At 40.8% G+C, this 24,492-nt stretch overlaps 1 protein-coding gene across 4 annotated transcripts in view; it reads left to right on the forward strand.

Annotated features, from left to right (window-relative positions):
- The window catches only part of KANSL1 (KAT8 regulatory NSL complex subunit 1), a 217,615-nt gene that overhangs the window by 58,235 nt on the left and 134,888 nt on the right, over nt 1-24,492 (forward strand). For all 4 annotated transcript variants that reach the window (XM_066262685.1, XM_066262684.1, XM_066262683.1 and 1 more), the window contains one exon: nt 10,984-12,352. In XM_066262685.1, the coding sequence (XP_066118782.1) occupies nt 11,067-12,352 (1,286 nt within the window). In that variant the 5' untranslated portion in view covers nt 10,984-11,066. The remainder of the gene's footprint in view (nt 1-10,983; nt 12,353-24,492) is intronic.

Genomic DNA, 24,492 nt, shown 5'->3' on the forward strand with positions numbered 1-24,492 from the left:
ACTTGTAGGATTTGAAGCAGCCAAGTGTTTTGCTTTCTGGAAAGGATATATCTTTAAAATTATTTTTTTATTTTAGTGAGGGGAGGGGAGGCAGAGAGAGACTCCTGCATGCACCCAGAGTAGTATCCACCTGCAAACCCACTAGGGGGCGATACTGTGCCCATCTGGGGCCCTTGCTCAGTTGTAACAGGAGCCATTTTTAGTACCTGAAGTGGAGGCCATAGAGCCATCCTCAGCACCTGGGGCCAACTTGCTCTAATTGAGACATGGCTGCAGAAGCGGTAGAGGAGGAGGAGGAGGAGGAAAAGAGAGAAGGGGGCGCGGGGGAGGGGGAGAAGCCGATGGATGCTTTTCCTGTGTACCCTGATAGGGAATCGAACCTGGGACATGCACACACTGGCCGACGCTTAGTGCCAACGCTCTTATCACTGAGCCAACCGGCTAGGGCCTGGAAAGAATACATCTTTATATGTATCTATACCAGGGGTCCCCAAACTACGGGCCATGGGTGCATGCTGCCCCCTGAGGCCATTTATCTGCCCCCCCTCCCCCGCCGCACTTCCGGAAGGGGCACCTCTTTCATTGGTAGTGAGTACTGTATGTGGTGGCGCCGCAAAGCGTGGAGTTGCTCACCTACAGTACTTACTACTTTCGGTGACGCGGGTTGCACAGAGTCACGGCAGCTCCGGAAGCACGTTATATCACTTGTTACAGCTAGCAGTGTCAAATATGGAACTGGACACTGACCATCTCATTAGCCAAAAGCAGGCCCATAGTTTCCATTGAAATACTGGTCAGTTTGTTGATTTAAATTTACTTGTTCTTTATTTTAAATATTGTATTTGTTCCCGTTTTGGTTTTTTACTTTAAAATAAGATATGTGCAGTATGCATAGAAATTTGTTCACAGTGTTTTTTATAGTCCAGCCCTCCCAACGGCCTGAGGGACAGTGAACTGGCCCCCTGTGTTAAAAGTTTGGGGACCCCTGATCTATACAGATACAGATACTGGAGTCCGTATCCAGAGGTCAGCAAACTCATTAGTCAACAGAGCCAAATATCAACAGTACAACGATTGAAATTTCTTTTGAGAGCCAAGTTTTTTAAACTTAAACTATAAATAGGTACGTACATTCCTTATCGAGGTAGCGCCTGCACGTGGTATTTTGTGGAAGAGCCACAATCAAGGGGCCGCACTCCCGGAAGGGCCACCTCTTTCATTGGTGGTCAGTGAGAGGAGCACTGTATGTGGCGGCCCTCCAACAGTCTGAGGGACAGTGAACTGGCCCCCTGTGTAAAAAGTTTGGGGACCTCTGGACTAGGCAATACTCAGAAGGTGTGAGTTTTGCCCGATCTGGGACATTTGACATGTCTTGGAGTCATTTTTGGTTGTCTTTTTTTGTAGGAGGGTGCTACTGGCATCTAGTAGGTGGAGCCCAGGGATGCTGCTAAACATCCTACAATGCCAAGGAGAGACCTCCCTCCCTCTGCAACAGAAAGTTACTCAGCACAAGACGTCAGTAGTGCTGAGGTTGAGAAACTCTGCCCTAGGGATATGTTTATGCTTCCCAAATGCTGCTGGTGTTAGGTGGAAGTTTGTCCTTGAACTTGTACTGCAATTTAGAATAATAGAATCATAAGCACAGGAATGGGTTCTAGAAGTCACATATTTGAACTTTATTCCAAGTTGTATCCCTCAGAACAGTGTTCTGCAAGATATTAATAGGTAATGGGAAAAAGTGTTTATTTGCTAAATAAATTTGGTAAAGGCAAACATTTGTGCATTCATTATGATAAAGTACATTAGATCTCCATCAGGAAAGTTTTTCCCAAATGTATTTGCATGGTGAATCTATTTGACATTTTCCAGTCCCCAAAATGCTTCCTTGGAACTGGTAGGAAAACTATTAGTTACCTAGCTTAACCTTTTATAGTAAATAGGTCCGTTCCTTTGTCTCTTTGAGCTTATTGAAGAATCTTAATTTATTTCAGTGACAGGTTCATTAGCTTTACCTGCATTTGTCAGAGTAAAATTGAGATATTTAGGTTTCTTATTTTGAGTGTACAATATAACTGTTGTCTATCCCCACCAGTAAATTGGAAATTTAAATTTCAGCCTGAAAGCTACTGCCCAGGTTGTTATTAGGATTAATAAGTTAATTACAGCTTTTTAATGCTTTGTATTCTTTGGAGAAAGGTGATTTATTATAAGCTATTGTGCTGTTTTTGTAAAACTTCTTAAGTTTGACAATCTTCCTTTGCTTTAAATTTTTGGAGAGAGAAATTTTGGGATTTAAGTGGGATGAGAATCACTATTTTAATCAACATTTTGCTGAATTTTAAGAAAGTTCCTTTTTAATCAACATTTTGCTGAATTTTTAAGAAAGTTCCTGTGATATTTTGCCTTACTCAGATTTTTTGGCTCTTAAAGAATTTGTATTTTCTTTTTACTTCCCTTTTATTATATAAGCAGTATATAAATGTTTATGGTGGAGACATTATATAAGCCAGAAAACAAAAGACAGAAGAGTCTTAACACCTACTTCTTAAACAAAAATGAAGTTACTTGCTTGACCTGTGGTGGTGCAGTGGATAAAGCATCGACCTGGAATGCTGAGATGGCTGGTTTGAAACCCTGGGCTTGCCCAGTTAAGGCACATACAAGAAGCAGCTACTCCGGGCTGATGTTTTCTGGTTCTCCTCCTCCATATTTTTTCTCTCTTTCTCTCTCTAAAATCAATAAATAAAATCTTAAAAAGCATTAAAAAATGAGGTCACCTGTTTTGTTTTGTAACACCTTAAAAAATTTAACAGTGAAGCAGGCACTTTTTCATGTCAGTAGATAAAATTCTGCATTGTTATTTTATGATTGTATAGTACTCCATTATATGAAATATTTAATAATTTAAATTGTTGGACATTTGGGTTGCTCTCTTTATCAGAAGCAACATCATGAAGTATTAAAAGCAAATCTAGACATATGGTGAAAATATTTTTAAGCTTAAGCGATGATTTGTGGCAATTAAAGCTATTATTGAATGCTAGGTAACTGAGTTTGCCACATGTATTTATGTGCTTTTTTCCTAAGTGAAAAATCCTCAAGTACAGTGACCTTTTAGAGAAATATCTGCTTTATATTTTTCCTGTGCATTAAGAAGTCTCATAGAAACTTATTTTGATATTTGCTCTAAGTTTGTAGTTTATTATAATAGTGCAAATTATTGGTGTTTGTGCCAGGCATTAAGTAATAGAAAATATTTCATTTAATTATCACAGTAACCTTGTGAGGTAGACTTTGTCATTTGTAAATGAGGAAATGGAGGGAACAGAATAGTTAAATAATTTACTGATTTTTTTTTGTTTTGTTTTTTGATTTTTTTACAGAGACAGAGAGAGAGAGGGATAGACAGACAGGAAGGGAGAGAGATGAGAAGCATCAATCATTAGTTTTTTGTTGTGACACCTTACTTGTTCATTGATTGCTTTCTCATATGTGCCTTGACCGTGGACCTTCAGCAGACTGAGTAACCCCTTGCTCGAGCCAGCGACCCGGGGTCCAAGCTGGTGAGCTTTTTTTTTTTTTAAATTTTTTTCCTTTTTTTATTTTTTATTTAGCTTTTTAATCTTTATTCATTTTAGAGAAGAGAGAGAGACAGACAAAGAGAGAGAGGAGAGAGAGACGGGGGGAGGAGCTGGAAGCATCAACTCCCATATGTGCCTTGACCAGGCAAGCCCAGCGTTTCGAACCGACGACCTCAGCATTTCCAGGTCGACGCTTTATCCACTGCGCCACCACAGGTCAGGCCAAGCTGGTGAGCTTTGCTCAAACCAGATGAGCCCACGCTCAAGCTGGCAACCTCGGGGTCTCGAACCTGGGTCCTCAGCATCCCAGTTCGACGCTCTATCCACTGCACCACCGCCTGGTCAGGCTAGTTAAATAATTTAAATGAAGGTGGAGCCATGATGTGACCCTGGTGTCCTGCTCTCCTTGTCTGTGAATACCTTTGGGGGTAATGTTGAATCTCAGTATAGCATTTCAAGTGAATTAAGGGAGAGAGGGATTGTAGATTTTGATCTTTTCTTAACAGTAGGATTGTTTTGGTGTAGGAAGATAAAGATTTAGGAGTTAGGAGTGGAATTCCTTTTGAAGAGGTTGTTTTTCCCTCTTCTCCTTTTCTCCCTCCCTACTTAGTTTAGGTGATTGTTTTAGTAGCTACTCTTTGCAGTGCATCCTATGGAGGTATTGAGACCAAGGATAGTGTGTTGTATAAACAAAATAAATTCTTGCCTTTTAGATACACATGATTTATATATAGATCATAGATGTACTTTTTCAGGGTCAGAGAAATTTTGAAAGAGATGGGATTTGAGCCAGCAGATTTTTCTTTAAGTTGGGAGCTTTAAGGAATTGAATATTATAAAATAAACGGAATATTTACTGCTTAAGTACCTTTTGTGTGTGATGTTAATTAAGACCTGAGTGTGGTAGGTGAATCTGGGTTTTCCCAACTAAGTTTTGTGTAAGCTTTGTAACATCTGTGTCCTTGCTTGAATCCCAAGATCCTGCCATTGCTGAGATATATAATATAGTGCTCTTGGGGAGTAGGCTACAACTATATACTTTTCTCAACTGTTGTATTATGCAGTATTTATCTGGCACTGATAATGATTGATACCAATTCAAAAGAGGAGGAGATTGGATTGATGGAAGAGATCTGATAGTGATTTTTGTTTATGGAAGATGTTTTCTGTTCTATAAAACTGACAACATAATTTGCATTGGTTCATCTGTTAGTCTATGTAGCACAGCCATTTATACTATGTTAGGAATTAACATTAATTTTAAACTCAAGAAATAGAAAAAATGGACATAGAATCGTTTGTGTTACATAGTATGCCATATGCCAGAAAGTTGATAAGGATAAAACTGATAAGCTCCAGAAGATCTGATTATTCCATAGGCAGTTTTTTAAAATGCAATATTAGAATGAGAAACTTTTGGCAATTACATAGAACAATAGACAAATTTGAACTGTAAGTATGTTGGAATTTGTATGTATGTTACTTCAATCATTTACTTAAATATTTTGATATTAATGATTTGAATTCTCATAGCGTAAAAATCCTTAATGTAGTCCTATAGGTCCTACCATGGTATTGATCTAAAAATTAAGAAGTTTGACCAAATTGGAAGTTCTTCGCCTTGATTTTTTTCCAAGGAGGGTAGAGTCTTCAGTTTAGTGGCTCACAAATTTTTTGATCTGAAGCCCCTTTTCACTCTTAGAAGGTATTGAGACAACCCAAAGAGCTTTTTACATGTGATATTATCAACAGTTGATGTAATTCTTTTTAAAACAACCTATTATAAATTATAAAAATAACATTTTTTTCCTACCAGAACAAAAAAATTTAGTGAATGGCATTGTTTCACATTTTTGCACTCTTTCTGATGTCTGGCATAATATTGTAGAAAACACCTGGGTTCTCACACCGGCTTTTGCATACATTTTATTGTGGTATGTTTTGGTTGTATAGTAGTAGATAAAGAAAATTTGGCTTCACACAGATAGTTGGAAAAGAGGAGTATTTATATAATCTTTTCAGAAGAATTTGGCAATTCCTTGACCTTATACTCAAACTTGACAAGTAATAGTTTCATCAGGGTTAGTTGGAATGTGAAATATAAAATCATATTAGTGAACTTCTGGTACTCTGTTAGATCAGCAATTTTCTTTCTTTCTTTCTTTTTTTTTTTTTTTTGTATTTTTCCGAAGCTAGAAACGGGGAGAGAAAGTCAGACAGACTCCCACATGCGCCCGACCGGGATCCACCTGGCACGCCCACCAGGGGGCGACGCTCTGCCCCCTCCGGGGCCTCGGCTCATTGCGACCAGAGCCACTCTAGCGCCTGGGGCGGAGGCCAAGGAGACATCCCCAGCGCCTGGCCATCTTTGCTCCAGTGGAGCCTTGGCTGCGGGAGGGGAAGAGAGAGACAGAGAGGAAGGAGAGGGAGAGGGGTGGAGAAGCAGATGGGCGCTTCTCCTGTGTGCCCTGGCCGGGAATCGAACCCAGGACCCCTTGCACGCCAGGCTGACACTCTACCACTGAGCCAACCGGCCAGGGCCAGATCAGCAATTTTCAACCAGTGTGCTGCGAGAATTTTTTTACTTTTTTTTTTTTTTTCTTTTTTTTCTTTTTTTCATTTTTCTGAAGCTGGAAACAGGGAGAGACAGTCAGACAGACTCCCGCATGCGCCCCACCGGGATCCACCCGGCACGCCCACCAGGGGCGACGCTCTGCCCACCAGGGGGCGATGCTCTGCCCATCCTGGGCGTCGCCATGTTGCGACCAGAGCCACTCTAGCGCCTGGGGCAGAGGCCACAGAGCCATCCCCAGCGCCCGGGCCATCTTTGCTCCAATGGAGCCTCGGCTGCGGGAGGGGAAGAGAGAGACAGAGAGGGAAAGCGCGGCGGAGGGGTGGAGAAGCAAATGGGCGCTTCTCCTGTGTGCCCTGGCCAGAAATCGAACCCGGGTCCTCCGCACGCTAGGCCGATGCTCTACCGCTGAGCCACCGGCCAGGGCAATTTTTTTACTTTTTAAGTGAGAGGAGGGGAGACAGAGACAGTGACAGACCGGGCATGAGCCTGGATCGGGATCCACCTGGCAACCCTGTCTGGGACTGAAGCTCGAATCAGTGGAGCTATCCTCAGCACCTGAGGGTTGGGTTACACTTGAACCAGTCGAGCCACTGGCTGTGAGAAGGGTAGAGAGAGAGAAGGGGAGAAAGAGAGGAAGAGAAGCAGATGGTTGCTTCTTGTGTGTGCCCTGAGTGGGGATCAAACCTAGGACGTTGCACACCGAGCTGATGCTCTGTTCACCAAGCTAACCTGCCAGGGCTATAAGAATTTTTAAAGCATGCAATACTTAACTGTTTAGACTTTTTTCTCTTAGACTGTCAAAAAATAATAATAAAAAAGCACAACAGCTAACCATAAGAGCCATCTGGTATGAATGAATCAAAATTATACCTATTTAAGGTCAGATTGCCAAAAAAAATCTTTTTGATGACATGCAGAATTTTAGTAATTAGTTAATATGTGCCATGAGATGGAAAAGATAGAAGGTTGCTGTGTTAGATTAAAATTCATTGGTCTCTCTTGCACTTGCTTTTACCTGTACTTGAGTTTCTCACATGAATTGTTCATTTGGTCATTTACTGAGTTATACAGATCTTCCAAATGTTGACATATTTCATTATATGATACTAAAAACTCATTTATTAATATTAGCAGTAGTGTATTTAATCAGAAATGACTTTTTAAGTAGTAGGGAAATGTTCAAGTTCATTATGGCCCATACAAGTTTTCAAAATACTTACTTTTGCTTGAACACTCAGATTTTCAAATTGGCAGTAACATTGTCAGTGGTTTTTCTTGAAGTACAGGTTCACTTTAGTTTTGAGAAAATGCTAATTACTTAAATCTGAATAACCATAGTTTTATTTTTTATTTATTTATGTATTTATTTTTTATATTAAGGGAGAGACAGGGAGGCAGGCAGACAGACTCCCGCATGTTCCCTGACTGGGATTCACCTGGCAAGCCCCCCTACCAGGTGATCCTCTGCCCATCTGGGGCCTCTGCTCTGTTGCTTGGCAACTGAGCTATTTTAGCATCTGAGAGGAGGCCATGGAGCCATCCTCAGCACCCAGGGCCAACTTGCTTGAACCATTGGAGCCATGGCTGCAGGAGGAAAAGAGAGAGAGTGAAAGAAGGGAGAAAAGGGACAGGTAGAGAAGCAGATGGTCACTTCTCCTGTGTGCGCTGACTAGGAATTGAACCCGGGACATGCACATGCTGGGTCGATGCTCTACTGCTGAGCCAATTGGCCAAAGCCAACTAGACAGTTTGTTAGTCGTTCTTCCAAGTAAAAATAGTATTAGATGAGAAAACCTAGTTCAGCTTGCAATGCAGTTGTATGGTGCTTTTTCTCAGTCTTCTTAAAACAGCAGAAGTACTTTATGGGTACTTTTCTTTTCACCCACAGAACATTTTTTAAAAATAGTCAAGAGTGGAGATTTAGTAAAATCTTTAATTTCATTAAGAACATTGTTGAGTGGAACTTTTTTTTTTTTTTTTAACAGAGTCAGAGAGAGGGATAGACAGGGACAGACAGACAGGAACAAGAGATGAGAAGCATCAATCATCAGTTTTTCATTGCGTGTTGCAACACCTTAGTTGTTCATTGATTGCTTTCTCATGTGTGCCTTGACTGTGGGCCTTCAGCAGACCGAGTAACCCCTTGCTCGAGCCAGCGACCTTGGGTCTAAGCTGGTGAGCTTTTGCTCAAACCAGATGAGCCTGCGCTCACGCTGGTGACCTCGGGGTCTTGAACCTGGGTCCTCGTCATCCCAGTCCGGCGCTCTATCCACTGTGCCACCTCCTGGTCAGGCGAGTGGAACTTTATAAAAAATTAACTTTAGAGAGTAAGGGGGAAAGAGAGAGAGAAATTGGTTTGTTGTTCCACTTACGTATATGTTCCTTTGTTGATTCTTGTACATGCCCAGAACATGGATTGAACCTGCAACTTCGGCGCATCAGGATGACACTAACCAAGTTACCCTATCAGGGCTGGAACTGACTTTTTAAAAACTAAATCAATAGAGAATACAATGACCACTTACTGTATGTATACTCTGGTACCCTTGCTTTGATTTGTGCTCAGGTACCAGCAGCTTTGCTCAGCCTTGTTTTTGTGCCCTTACTTTACTGCAAATGTCTATGCAGTAAATAAATAAATAAAGACAAATATTTGTAGTATTACTATGAAAATAGTTTTGATCTTGTGGACCCATGAAATGGTCTTTGAGCTCCCAAGAAGTCCTTATGCCACACTTTTTAAGAACAGCTAGCTTTGTTCCTCTTTTTTGGTTAATTTTTTTTTTTTTAGGTGAGAGTAGAAGAGACTGTGAGGCAGACTCCCACGTGCACCCTGACCAGGATCCACCCGACAACCCCTGTCTAGGGCCAATGCTTGAGTATCGAGTTGTTTTTAGTGCCTGACATACTGTTTTAGGCAGACATGCTCGGCAATGGAGCCATCCCCGGCACCCAGGGCCACACTTGAACCAGTCGAGCCACTGGCTGCAGAAGGGAAGAGGGGAGAAGGGGAGAGGGGGGGAAGGAGAAGCATATGGTTGCTTCTCCTGTGTGCTGTCACCAGGAATTGAACCCAGGATGTTCATACACTGGGCCAACGCTCTTATCCACTGAGCCTCTGGCCAGAGCCTAGCTCGTTTTTTGTTTATTTTGTATTTTTCTTAAATGAGAAGCGAGGAGGCAGAGAGACAGAGAGACAGACTTCTGCATGCACCTGACCAGGATCCACCCGGCAAGCCCACTAGGGGGCGATGCTCTGCCCATATGAGACTGTTACTTTGTTGCAACTGGAGCCATTTTAGCACCTGAGGTGGAAGCCATGGTGCCATCCTCAGTGCCCAGGACAACTTGCTTCAGTGAAGCCTTGGCTGCGGGAAGGGAAGAGAGAGAGAGAGAATGGAGAGGGGGAAGGGTGGAGAAGCAGATGTCACTTCTCTTGTGTGCCCTGATTGGCTAGTTTAACCTGGGACTTCCACACTCTGGGCCTACATTCTACCACTGAGCCAACTGGTCAGGGCCGGGTCTGGCTTTGTTCTTTACATAGATTTCCTTTTGTTCTCAAACCAGATAAAGAGGATAAAGAAGAGGCAGATGACTGAGGTCTTTAACTTGTGTTACTAAATGAAAGCAATGCCATTACCAGAGATAATAAAACTGGGTGAGGGGTTATAAATTTCGAGTTTCTGGGAGCTTGAGGAACATGGAGGTGAGAATGTTGATTAGTGCAACTCAGCAAGTTTTTTTGAGCCTTAAGAGGCCTAAACATATGTATTAGTAGTGATTGTTGCTGGGGAAGTGATTTGAGAGAAGAGGGCAGGAGGAGGAACTTTGGTATCAAGGATATCTGGAAAGGAGAATTTTTAAGAGTGGATTGGTCAGTGCTACCTAGTGCTTCAGAGAAGTCAAATAGAATGGGGACTGAGATTTGACCATTGGGATTAAAAAAAATTTATTTATTTTAGAAGTGGGGTGGGGAGAAAGGCAGGGGGAGGAGCAGAAAGCATCAACTCCTATATGTGTGTGCCTTGACCAGGCAAGCCCAGGGTTTCGAACTGGCGACCTCAGCATTCCAGGTCACACTTGATCCACTGTGCCACCACAGGTCAGGCGACCATTGGGATTTGATTATGAGATTACTGGGTGACTTTTGCCAAAGCAGCAGGAGCCAGATTAGAGAAGAGAGAAGAGTGCAGAGGCAACTGTTTATATTATTCCTTCTAGAAATTTTGGGGTAAAGGGAAGAGATACTCGGGCAATTAATTTAAGAGGTTGACTGTACTGAGAGCAGTGAAAGAAAATTGATTATAGGTGTGATACAGTTAAGCATTGGTACGATCCATCTTGAAGAGAAGTGAGAAACTGCTGAACACTGGATTTTTTGGCTAGAAAAATGCACAGACCTATGACATTTGGCATACAAACATTTTGGTAAGGATGGAGAGTTCCTTAGTAATTCTTCTGTTAATTGCTAGGTGTTTAATTTGTTAAATTTGCTTTAAAACCACTGATTTAAGAAGTTTAAAGCGACCTCTAAATGCAGGTGATTTGACCTTTAATTATCTGTGATTCTCTCAGGATGGAATTTCTGTTTTAACTACTGTCAGCCTGTGGTAACAAGTGACAAAAAAGGGTGGACTGTCTTTCTCTTGTGTAGGAGTATATGTGTGCATGCACATACACACTTCTCCTGATGAAGGATATTCAGGTCTCCAGAATGGCTGGAGGCAGGGTTTAGATTACAGCCTCAAGTAGTATTTGTATTAAAAAACTTACGGTGTTTTCTAATGTGTTTGTATTTCTGACTTCCTTTTCTTCTTTCTCTTTTAGTCTGTTCTCTGGAGAGGCAGTAAGGGGCCGTGGAGCTGGCCTCGGCACCGGGAGAGGCTGGACTTCCTGTCTCTCTGTGCTGAATGGCTGCGATGGCGCCCGCTCTCACTGACGCAGCAGCTGAAGCACACCATATCCGGTTCAAACTGGCTCCCCCATCCTCCACTTTGTCGCCTGGCAGTGCCGAAAATAACGGCAACGCCAATATCCTTATTGCTGCCAACGGAACCAAAAGAAAAGCCATTGCTGCAGAGGATCCCAGTCTAGACTTCCGAAATAATCCTACTAAGGAAGACTTGGGAAAGCTGCAACCACTGGTGGCATCTTATCTCTGTTCCGATGTAACACCGGTTTCATCGAAGGAGTCATTGAAATTGCAAGGTGTCTTCAGCAAGCAGACAGTCCTTAAATCTCACCCTTTCTTATCTCAGTCCTATGAACTCCGAGCTGAGCTGTTGGGAAGACAGCCAGTTTTGGAGTTTTCCTTGGAAAATCTTAGAACCATGAATACAAGTGGTCAGACAGCTCTGCCACAAGCACCTGTGAATGGGTTGGCTAAGAAATTGACTAAAAGTTCAACACATTCTGATCATGACAATTCCAGTCCCCTCAATGGGGGAAAACGAACTCTCACTTCATCTTCTCAGGGGGGTGAAGTGGTGGCATCTGAATCTGGGGACTTGAAGGGGGGTATGACCAATTGCACTCTTCCACATAGAAGCCTTGATGTAGAACACACAACTGTATTTAGCAATAATAGCACTGCAAACAAATCTTCTGTAAATTCCATGGAACAGCCGGCACTTCAAGGAAGCAGTAGGTTGTCACCTAACACAGACTCCAGTTCTAACTTAGGGGGTGTCAAGCTAGATGGTAAAAAGTCTCCCCTGTCTTCCATTCTTTTCAGTGCTTTAGATTCTGACACAAGGATAACAGCTTTACTGCGGCGGCAGGCTGATATTGAGAACCGTGCCCGCAGGTTACAGAAGCGCTTACAGGTTGTGCAGGCCAAGCAGGTGGAGAGGCATATACAGCATCAGCTTGGTGGATTTTTAGAGAAAACTTTGAGCAAACTTCCAAACTTGGAATCTTTGAGGCCCCGAAGCCAGTTGATGCTGACTCGAAAGGCTGAAGCTGCATTAAGAAAAGCTGCCGGTGAGACCACCACTTCAGAGGGACTTAGCAACTTCCTGAAAAGCGATTCGGTTGCAGAAGAATTGGAGAGATTTACAGCTAGTGGTATAGCCAACTTGAGGTGCAGTGAACAAGCGTTTGATTCAGATGTCACTGACAGTAGTTCAGGAGGAGAGTCTGATATTGAAGAGGAAGAACTGACCAGAGCTGATCCTGAGCAGCGCCATGTACCCCTGTGAGTAGAACCCATGTGTAATGTCATTTTTGAGAAATGCTGGGACAAGGAAGAAAGACTTGGCTTATTGCCATCACAAGTAGAATGGGATTCTTTGATTATAGGTACCTAGGTTCCACTTGTCCTTTCCCTGATTTTAGGTAGGTGGGTGTGCATATATATATGTGTTAGTGAAGAAATGGAAGTTATTTCTGGTATAGTGTTGAGTTGCTGTAGGCTAAAAGCTGCTAATTTGCTTTTGAAATCTCATTTACTAAGGATAAAAGATAGAATAAATACATCCTATTTGCAAAACTATACCCATACTTTGAGTGAATATTTTTTTTGAAACAGTACATAGGATATTTTTGTAAGTTTCTGTGGCTTGACTTCAGAATTTGTTGTTTATAGTAAGTGGGGACAGCCATTTAGTTGTCCTAGTTAACATTGCTGGAGTTTAAAGTTGGTTTTGAGCTTTCAACTGAGAATGTACCCAGTCTTAACTTTTAACACTTGAGATTTCCTTACATTTTTAAAGACTAATAATTAGAAACTGCCTTTGAGTATTTTATAAGTTACCTCTACGCACATTTATTTTCACAACCTGATTCGGTGCCTGAAAGAAACCATCTTTATCAAATTTGGACATTATTTTTTCTTAGCTAAGTTAAATGTATTGTATTGACCTATTTGGGATAAATTCTTACTGGTTTTTCTGAATCTTTTGGTTTGAGGAAAATTCTACGTAAGTTTTGGGTGGCACTCAGTTGGTGTTGTGGAGCCAAAGGTTGTTTACTCATGTTCTTTCCTCCTAATCCTGCATTCGACTCCTTAAAGATAGACAAGGAAGTACATTCTAAATATGTCTTCTTATACATAAATCAGTCTACACTTTCTCTACTTACAAGTGTTAGATTTATGAGAGGGGGAAACAGAATTTGGAAAAGGGGCAGGAGAGTTGACTAGTAAATCCTCTTTCATTTCCTCTTTGTGTAGAGATTTTGTACAGGTTAGATTACTTGAGAAGGCTGAAATAATAGGTGGTTATGTTGAAATAATTGTTTAATTGTTTTTTCCTTGCCTGTAGTAAAAAGGTTAGTAAGATTTTCCCTGGAGACTTGAGACAGCTGTGTTCTTAAGCATAAGTAAATTTCCTTTTTTCCCCTCTCAGTTTTGTTTATGTATACACATGGACAACACTGTCTGAATATGAAATTTTGGTTTATATTTCTATTCTGAGGGGAAATGTCTGGATAATTTTGCTGAATTTCTTTGTAGATGTAGTTCCATTACCATTTGTTAGCTTACTGTGCTCAAGAGTCCATTTCTGGCCCTGGCCGGTTGGCTTAGTGGTAAGAGCATCGGCCTGGCGTGCGGAAGTCCTGGGTTCGATTCCCGGCCAGGGCACACAGGAGAAGCACCCATCTGCTTCTCCACCCCTCCCCCTCTCCTTCCTCTCTGTCTCTCTCTTCCCCTCCCGCAGCCGAGGCTCCATTGGAGCAGAGATGGCCTGGGCGCTGGGAATGGCTCCTTGGCCTCTGTCAGGCGCTGGAGTGGCTCTGGTCGCGACAGAGTGATGCCCCGGAGGGGCAGAGCATCGCCCCCTGGTGGGCAGAGCGTCGCCCCCTGGTGGGCGTGCGGGGTGGATCCCGGTCGGATCCTGGTCGGGCGCATGCGGGAGTCTGTCTGACTGTCTCTCCCCGTTTCCAGCTTCGGGGGGGGGGGAATCCATTTCTTTATTCACATCTAAGTAAAGCAAATATGTTTTGGAGGCTTACTACTGCTTGCTGCAAAATAGTTATTTTTTTTGTAAGTAGATTAATAGTTTATATCAGCTTGCCAATATTTGTGGCATTATCCCCACTGACTCTGCTGCATAAACCTTGTTTTAAAAAATCTTGGTTGCCTATCCTATCATGGTATAGTGGAACACTGTGGTTGCCAGTTCGGAACCCTGGGCTTGCCTGATCAAGGCACATATGGGAGTTGATGCTTCCTGCTCCTCCCTCCTTCTCTCTCTTCTCTCTCAAATGAATAAATACAGTCTTAAAAAGTCTTGGTTAACGTTGAAGATTTTGTATTTTTAGGGCAATGGTTTTTAACCGCCAGCCTGCTGACTGGTGTTGGTCTGTCAAATTTCGTGCTGGTCCACAAGAGTTAACCACCTGATGTTCCATTTGTGAAATAATTAACCATCCTGAACCACCATGATGTTCGTATGAAGAACCAGGGTGGTTAACTCTTTTGTGGACTGGGACTAGTCTATGAACTGGCAGTTGAAAGACTCTGTTTTAGAGTAATTTCATGTAACAAATAGTGGAGTTGAAACATTTTAAGTTTCTGTACTTATTTTGTGTATTTGAGAAAAAATCTAGAATCTAGAAGCTTATTGTTTTCAGGATACATTATACTGAAAAAAAGTTTAAGTTTTGGTAATGTGGGTAACTGTTCCAGTCCAAATAAGGGAGGAATAAAAAGAGAGAACTTTTCTTATTCCATGGAATAATAATCGAGTGATTTAAAAGACCTCTTAGTCCATTTACTAACTACTTCTGCACATTCTTCTCACATAATAGTTTGTTGATTGGAAGGGTGTGAAGTTTAAGGACAGTTCACAGATCATTTTAGGGATCAGTTGAATCCTCTTACAATTAAGTAAACTAAATATTTTTAAAAGTTGAATTTTCTTGCCTCAGATTATATTAAAGTAAGAAAAAGTGGAGCACCAAAGGTACTGTGAAGTAAATATACTTTTCACATTTTTTATGTAATTGCATTTAAAGCACCAATAAAGTACTAGTGCTTCAAAGATCATATTGAGCAAGGTTGCCAGATTGACTCCTAACACAGGTATTTATTTACGCAGTTGTTTGTTGACCTTCTGAGTATTTTATTTCTTTAAAGATTTTATTTATTGCCTGACCAGTTGGTGGAACAATGGATCAACGGCCTGGGACACTAAGGACCCAGGTCTGAAGCTGTGAGGTCGCCAACTTGAGTGTGGGATCATAGGCATGACCTCATGGTCCCTGGCTTGAGTCCAAGGTCACTGGCTTGAACAAGGGGTCATTGGATTGCCTGGAGCCCCTCCCTCAGTCAAGGCACATATGAGAAAGCAACAAACAACTAAGGTGCAGGAACAGAGAATTGATGCTTTTCACCTTTCTCCCTTCCAGTCTCTCTTTCCCTTAAAAATTTTTTTTTATTTATTGATTTTTGAGATAGGAGAGAGAGAGAGAAATGTGTGCTGGGGTGAGTAGCAGGAAGCATCAACTCATGGTTGGTTCTCTTATGTGCCTTGATCAGGTAAGCCAGGGGCTTCTAAACTGGCTCTCAGCATTCTAGGTCAGATGCCCTATCCACTGTGCTGCCACAGGTCAGGTGACCTGAGTATTTTAAAGATTTTTCGGCAATTGGTCAGACGAGAGTGGAGGCATTGATTTAAAAAGAAAAAAAGGGAAATTGTTCTTTGGATGTTGAGAAGCCTTTTCTTTTTCATTTGTGATTTACCAGGCCCTCCCAAATCTCATAACCACATTTTTAATTCTTGAGCCCTAGAATAGGTAGTTAACACCCCATTAGTTTGACAAAATTGGAGAGTTTCAAATTGTTTTCCCCTTCCAGTAGCTTGTCTATTTAATATTTCACTCCTTTGCTGAAGTACTTTGCCAGAGAGAAAGTCACTAGATTATATTATAAGTGGTTGGTTCTGTGAAAATTTCAGGCCTTCGCCTTACCAGGTGGAGGCGCAGGGGATAGAGCATCGGAGTCAAAGTGGGAGTTGGAGGACCCAGGCTCGAAACCCTGAGGTCTCCAGCTTGAGCGCGGGGTTGCTGGTTTGAAGCCTAAAGGTCGCTGGCTTGAGCCCAAAGTTGCTGGATTGAGAAAGGGGTCACTTGCTCTGCTGAGTACTCCAGTCAAGGTACATATGAGAAAGCAATCACTGAACAACTGAGGAAATTAAGGAGCAGCAATGAAGAATTCACGCTTCTCATCTCTGTCCCTTCCTGTCTGTCCCTATCTGTCCCTCTCTCTGTCTCTGTCACACACACAAAAAATACAGGCCTTCACTAACAACTCATTTGTGTTTTTTCTTTTCTACCTCCAAGAGGAAAAAAATCCTTTGTAAGGCCTAAGCACATGCTAGCAGTAGCAGAGTAATTGATTTTTATATGTTGTTGAGTTGTTGGCAAATCGTTTGTTTAACGTTACAGTTAGTAAACTCTTTATTTCTAGAGGAGACATGTTAGAAACGTTAATTCTTTTTTCTTGATTAATATTTTTGGTTAACTGATATGTTTAAAATCGTCATACTTTTTTATTTTAAGCTTTTTTTTTTTTTAATCTTTCTAAAATGTTTTACATATACCTTCCTGTTTTGGTACAGGTAAATACTAGTTTGAAAATTCTGCATTATATTGGGTTTGACTTATTGTTAGAAGATCACTGGAAGGAGCAGGAATTTTTTTTTTGCATTTTTCTGAAGCTGGAAACTGGGAGAGACAGTCAGACAGACTCCCACATGCGCCCGACCGGGATTACCCGGCACGCCCACCAGGAGGCGACGCTCTACCCCTCTGGGGCGTTGCTCTGTCACGACCAGAGCCACTCCAGAGCCTGGGGCAGAGGCCAAGGAGCCATCCCCAGCGCCCGGGCCATCTTTGCTCCAATGGAGCCTTGCTGCAGGAGGGGAAGAGAGAGAGAGGAAGGAGAGGGGGCGGGGTGGAGAAGCAGATGGGCGCCTCTCCTGTGTGCCCTGGCCGGGAATCGAACCCGGGACTTCTGCACACCAGGCCAATGCTCTACCACTGAGCCAACCAGCCAGGGCCAGAGCAGGAATTTAAACACCATTTTCTTGATCAAGGGATTAACAAGAAAGCTGTGTTTCAATAAATTCCTTAATGTTTAATTCTTAATTGTTAAAGTAAAAGCATTTATCTTATATGTATGCAATATAACTTTTTAGTGCGTGCTTGTGTGTGTGCTCTCAACTTTAGTTTATCATTATATTCTTCCTCCTTTTCGTTCTAAGAGTTTTGTTCTATTTGTTACAAATTCTTGGATTTGTTTTTAATTTCTTGGTCCTTGTGCTTATATATACTTCTCTAGTACTTGCTGTTAAGTTAATGTTTTTTTCAGATATTTAAAAAATGTGCTCTAAGATCAGCAGTGTTATGGGTAGCCCTCTCTTCCCTAAAAATTGTTTTTCTTATTGAACTGTTATGATAAGTTTATCTTGATGGTTAGTATAAAAATAATCCCACAAAACATTTTATTGTGATGACTGAAATATGTTGGGGTTTTTTTTGTGTGTGTGTGTGACAGAGACAGAGAGTGACATATGGGGATAGACAGACAGGAAGAGAGAGATGAGAAGCATTATTTCTTCGTTGTGACTCCTGAGTTCATTGGTTGCTTTCTCATATGTGCCTTGACAGGGGTGGGGAGCTACGGCAGAGCTAGTGACCCTTTGCTCAAGCCAGTGACCTTGGGCTTCAAGCCAGTGACCTTTGGGCTCAAGCCACAGACCATGGGGTCATGTCTATGATCTATGATCCCACGCTCAAGCCGGCAACCTTAGGGTTGCAAACCTGGGTCCTCCACATCCTAGTCCGATGCTTTATCCATGGCACCACTGCCTGGTCAGGCAAAATATGTGTTTTATATATTAAGTATTTATTATACAATGACTTCTTTATAAGGACCTCAGGGAGAAAGATATGCAACTAAGTAATTTTAATTTTTTCTAAGCTTTTAAATCTGTTTTTATTACCTGGATGCTGTAATTTGTGTTCTTCACCAAGTTTCTGTTTTCCTTTTGGCTTTTAGAAGTTTAGAGCCAAGCTTGTAGGTCTTTTTCTTGGACCTTTTTTTTTTTTTAAAGCCTCATTCTTGACTTCATTTTGTTCTTCCAGTTCTTGTTTTATTTTCATGTTTTAGCTTATTCTAACCTGTTTGATTTGTCAGGTTGCCTTCTGAAGTCTGTTCCAGATCATGGTTGGGTAAAAATAGTATGCTCAGTTTAGTGACACTTAGGAAGTCATTTGAATTTTGAGTTGTCTTGATTTCACTGACTCTTTACTCCTGGGGAATTTCACACTCTTGGAGTTGTTTTTTGTTTTTATTTTTGTATGTGACAGAGACAGAGTGAGGGGCAGATAGGGACAGACAGACCAGAAGGGAGAGAGATGAGAAGCATCAATTCTTCGTTATGACACCTTAGTTATTCATTGATTGCTTTCTCATATGTGCCTCTACCAGGGGGCTACAGAGCGAGTGACCCCTTGCTCAAGCCAGTGACCTAGGGCTCAGGCCAGCAAGCATGGGGTCATGTCTGTGGTCCCATGCTCAAGCCGGCGATCTCGGGGCCGTGAACCTGGGTCCTCCGCGTTCCAGTTTGATGCTCTATTCACTGTGCCACTGCGTGGTCATGCTTACTTCCCTATTCTTAATTTTTTTCACAGAATGATGGAATGAGAGTAGTATTAGCTGGGAGACCTAAGATCTAACCCTTCTCTGCTGCAAACTGGTTGTATTTGACCATGTAACCGCTTTTCTAATAAAAATGAGGGAATGGACCTAGATGATCTCTGGGGCTCAAATTACTTTGAATTGTGCTACTCTGTCTTTAAATAATATATGGCAAAAAGTCTCTGTAAGTCACTGAGGGAACTTGAAACAAAACAACTTTCTTGGCTTTTGACTTAAGTGTTTTGTTTTTGGTAAATTAGAGCGATTTATGTATTTCTCAGTGTGTGGGATACAGATGTGAGAATAATTCCATTGTGTTCTTATAGAAGTTACTTCAGAGCTGAGTAAACTTTCATTTTGTGAACACCTTTGATTTAATGTTCTTTGTTTTTCTGTTAGCCTGCTTATGGCATCCAGCGGCAGAAACAGGATCTTTTGTATTCCTTCCCTGTCCCTCTTTTTTTTCCGGAGAATATACAGTATATTAATAGTGAGAATCATTCTTGGTGCTTCTTGTGTGATTTGTAAGAAAGGCAGTTAGGCAACAGGTATTTGCTGCTGACCTAGTTGCTGCAGATGTTTTTTGTTGCCTCGTAAACTTTCTGTAATGTTAGGTGACCCCTGTGTTTGGGTCGTTCGACCCCCGCCAGGGTCACGACCCACAGGTTGAGAACCGCTGGTATAGATAAAGGTGATAAATTAAGTATAAAAAGGAAAAGAGAAAATTCCAGAGATAATCTAGAAGCAGATTTTTTTTTTAAATTTTTTATTTACAGGGACAGAGAGAGTCAGAGAGAGGGACAGATAGGGACAGACAGACAGGAACAGAGAAAGATGAGAAGCATCAATCATCAGTTTTTTGTTGTGACACCTTAGTTGTTCATTGATTGCTTTCTCATATGTGCCTTGACCGCGGGCCTTCAGCAGACTGAGGAACCCCTTGCTGGAGCCAGCGACCTTGGGTCCAAGCTGGTGAGCTTTGCTTAAGCCAGATGAGCTCGCGCTCTGGCTGGCGACCTCAGGGTCTCGAACCTGGGTCCTTCCGCATCCCAGTCCGATGTTCTATCCACTGCGCCACCGCCTGGTCAGGCTAGAAGCAGATTTAATAGGACTTCAAGTAGGTGCATGGGAGACAGTGAAAGAAGGATCATCAAAGATAACTGCAGTTTCAGTCTTAGGTGGCTGTAAGAATACAGTTTATAAAATAAATCTAATAGCTCATGAGAATCTGGTTCTTTACTGGTTTCTTAAAAATGTGGGTTTCTATTATTCCTTACAAGTTTCAGCAAGTGTTAAAAATCAGGAAATAGACTTCCAAGTAATCTTCTATAAACAGAGGGAGGATTTGACTTGTACAGAGGCCTCAGATATGAATATTGGAATTAATTCATGTATCAGATATGCTTTACTATGAGCGAAAGTGCTAGAGATATACAGTGGTGACTAAGAGAAACACAGTTCCTGCCCTGCCCTCATGGGGGAATACAGGGTAGAAAGAGAAATTAATTATTTAAGAAAGTAATCACATAGTTAATGATATATTTATGAAGGTTGTGGGTGCTACAGAAATGAAATTCAGACTGCTTTGAGCGTGCTTATAAGGAACATCTAAATAAGATGGGTGGGGATGTCATAGCAAGTACACTGAAAAAAATAGCATGTAAGCTGAGACCTGAATGATGATAAGGAATTGTTGGTGAAGAAGAGGAGTATGTTACAGATAGAGGAGAGCATATGCTAAGGGTTTAGGAGTGGGACATGCTTGATACTTTATAAAGAGCAAAGTATAAGAGGGGTGAGAAATAAGGCCAGGGAGGAACCTAGAAGCCAGGTCATATGGGTGGCTTTGTATATCATGTCAGGTATAAATTTTCAGTGTGAAGCCATTGACAGGGTTTATATATTATTGGATTTTTACAAGACCCCTCTCTTGTGTGAAGAAAGGAATGGATCTGGACTTTGGGTTACCAGTTAGGCTATTGTGGTAAGCCAGATAGGAGAGAATGGTAGACTTAGCCTTTGGCAGGGAAGAATGAGAGAATTGGATATTAGAGGTAGGGTGATTGAGACCTGTGATTGGATATAATGAAAAAGAGGGAAGAGGCATTATGGGTGATACCTAATTTTTTTTAAAATTAATTTTACTTTATTGTGTTTACATGGCTAGGTTCTTTGAAAGGAGTAACTGGATTATATAGTCAGGTTGAGATGGGGGGAGGTTATTAATTCAGTGAGCATTCAATAATTTTCATTTATTTAAGCATTTTTGGCTATTGGGTATATACTCAGAGGTTTCAGTGTTCTTTGCAGAATAGAATACCCTGTTAGAATTTTTCAGCATGATAAAATAAATTGTTTTACTAGAAAAAAAAAAGCTTGGGGCCACATTTTATTTCAAATGATGAACAGTACTTAGGTTAGTTTCTCTTTGCTTTCCCTAAACAAAGACCAAAATGGACTACATTATTTTGCAAGCCAGGTAGAAATTTATGCCTAAGGTTATGTCCTTTCATTTCTACTAATTTCGTTGTTTTTTCCCTATTTCTCATTGTGTATCTAGGAAAATTCTGTGCATATATCCAATGTAAAGAAAGCATTGAGTTTCAATAAATTTGAACAAAAGGGTCCAGTGTAAAGAATAAATCTTATTAATTTGATTCACATTAAGGTTTTTTGGCAACTTTAACCTGTTTATTTGCTTTATATTTATGTAGTTATGAAGGAAGGTTTTTGTGTTATAGTAGTAAAACAAAATTGCTTTGAAATAAATTTTAATCTGATAAAAGTAACTGGAGAGTTTATTCCTCAAACAGAGACTACGTTGAAAAGTTGTTAGATTGGCCCTAGATGGTTGGCTCAGTGGTAGAGCGTTGGTCCAGAGTGTGGAAGTCCCAGGTTCAATTCTTGGTCAGGGCACACAGGAGAAGTGACTACCTGCTTTTCCACTCTCCCCCCCCCCCCCTTCTCTCTCTCTTTTTCTCTCTCCTCCTCTCTTTTGGAACAAATTGGCAGCAGGCGATGGGGATGGCTCCATGGCCTCGCCTCAGGTGAGCAATGAAGCAGCTGCTCCAGATGGGCAGTGTGGTTTCGGTCCAGGTGTATGTGGGAGTCTGCCTCCCTGCCTCCCCATCTCTCTACCTCCCAGCCTCTCAATTACAAAAAAAAAAAAAAAAAAGTTGTTACACTGTAAATGTGGGTTGCTTTGGCAACCTATTTGGTAGCATTGTAGCAATTAATGTGGATTACATTCAACACTAAGATAGGAGAACTTGTGGAGAAAATTACTTTTGGGAGAAAGTCGAGAATGAAGAATGGCAACCAGAAAGAGGGATTATAATCTGTTTAAAATCATTTTCTTATAAATTGTTTTACTTTTGCCTAATATAATAAAGGGCAAGAGCCAGGGAATTGAATGATGTCAGATAAGCAGTGACCATTTTCTTGCTCACCTTTTAATTGCTGTTTTCTATATATTTGTGCTTCTGGTACTTGAGAGATGCATCCTGAGAAAATAGAAACTGAGGGATACATAGTTTAGGACCTTTGGGACTAAATTAGTCTAAAACCTGGGCGATCAGAGTCCCAGGAGGATTTTGACTGAAATGATTTAGTTGAGCCAGCAAACATTTTTAACCTACTTTGCCTAATCGGACAACAGAGTTGAGACATATTGATAGGGAAAAAAATAATAGCTTACATTTGTTGAATATTTTAAGGTAGACACTGCTATGAGTACTTTACGCATACTAATTTATTTAATCCTCACAGTATGAAGAGGCAGGCATTATCTTAGTTTTACTGACTCAGACTGGACATAAACACTGGCTATATTAGTGGAAACAATCAAATTGTCCTTTAGATTTGGTTGATGAAACCTATTGAACATGTAAAATAGGGCATTTCACTTTATATTCAAGAGACATAATAGTAATATTAAGTAATTAGGTAATGTATTTTGAGGAAAGGTACAAGGTCTGTATCCTTCAGCCTGCAATAAAAGCCTACTATTCATTTTTTTTCATGGACTAGAACTTGGATAGGTTGGGGAAGGGCTAGAGTGATTTTAGAAAAGAGATTATATATATATATATATTGCTCACACCATCTATGCTAGGTGGTTTACATTATTTAAATTGGGATGAAGTGATATCCTCATTTTACATTTGAGACTCAAGACTATAGATATGTTAATTTGCTTGAGGTCAAGGTGAAGATAAAAACTACTTTCTTCTCTTTTTCTCTGGGAACTTTTTGGGAAGGAACAAAAAGAAGATTCTGTTTTGAGAAATGGAGCACACAGAAGGCGAATAGCTCTTTAGAAGCCTCTCTAACAACACTATACACTGATGGACATGGCATTGACCATAAGGGATGATGGGAAGGTTAAATATCATAGATTTCCTTTACTATAATAAGTAACTGATTTTGTAATTTTTCCCCCATCAAATGGGTAAAATAAACATTTTTGACATTTTAAAGGGATGATTTATATTTTAACTTAATGTAGAAAAATCCTTTTATTTCCCTAGTTGCTAGAAAAAGAAATCTTTTAAGATTGTGGAAGTATTTTATGTTATTTCTCTTATGTTTTTTTCATTTTTAGTCTTCCCTTGTGTTTACAGCTGAAATATGAATTGTAAGCATTTACTGTTTTATTAAAATATTTTCCTCAAGAAATCTCTTTCTGGTAAATTTGGATACTGCAAGAACTTGAAAAGTGTGAAGTAGTAATTGAAAACTATTCTGATTGGTTTTCCACCCATTTATGTGAATTAGTATCATTTCACTGAGGATGATATTTATGATTAATATTCGGTATATTGTTTTTATTGATTTGATAACTACTGGACAAACTTGAAGCATGAACTGAAGGTCATTTTTTCTTAGCATTTGTGGGATTAGTACTAAACAGGAGCAATATAGTAGAATTCTGGACTACTGTTGAATTGTTTATTTTAGTTTTGTGTTCTAATCTCCCTAGGCCTAAATTTCTTATTTTAAATATCTGGCTTATACTTTTTTGAATAATGATGTGACCCAAGCTGGGATGGGAAAGGCTTTCGTCACTGTTAGGCATACTGTCTGATTTGCTGAGGTGTGTTGAATGGCCAGGCTACCCTCTCTGTAGCTCACACAGACCGGGTCCCTTCAGGGAGTTAGTGGCAGAACGCAGTCTCTTCACTTGTTTCTCTCATGAGGCAACCTGGTGCCAGTGTGTGTGCCTGTGTGTGGTAACTGTTTTATTTTTTACTGTGTTCCACTTTGGGCAGTGAGGAAATCTGGAAGTAAGGTTACAAAGTATGGATCATGAAGCTGAGGTGTAGTGAGAGTATGAAGACAAAGGCTTTTTACCAGATTGGTGTCCTTTTCTGTTAATAAAGCTGCTGTTAGTAGTAGTATGCTTTGGAAATAAATATCTCTAATGAAAAACAATTATCTGTCTTCCCCCTTCCCTCCCAATAAAAAACTTTTCATTTAAAACATAAAAAGTTTTTATTTCTGTTTTTCAGAAACAGTTGATTAAAAACTACTAATATAGTAAAATTCATTTATATAGAACAAGGGACCAGCTGCCTTTTTGACATCGCCAAATTTCAAAGCAAAATTTCAGTTACTGCTTTTTAGATGCATAGAGTTTATATAGTTGAGTCTCATTGATTCATTTAGTTGCCTTTCACAGAATTTTACTG

The sequence above is a fragment of the Saccopteryx bilineata genome, chromosome 2 (genome assembly GCF_036850765.1).
Source record: "Saccopteryx bilineata isolate mSacBil1 chromosome 2, mSacBil1_pri_phased_curated, whole genome shotgun sequence".
NCBI classification, from domain to species: Eukaryota; Metazoa; Chordata; class Mammalia; order Chiroptera; family Emballonuridae; genus Saccopteryx; species Saccopteryx bilineata.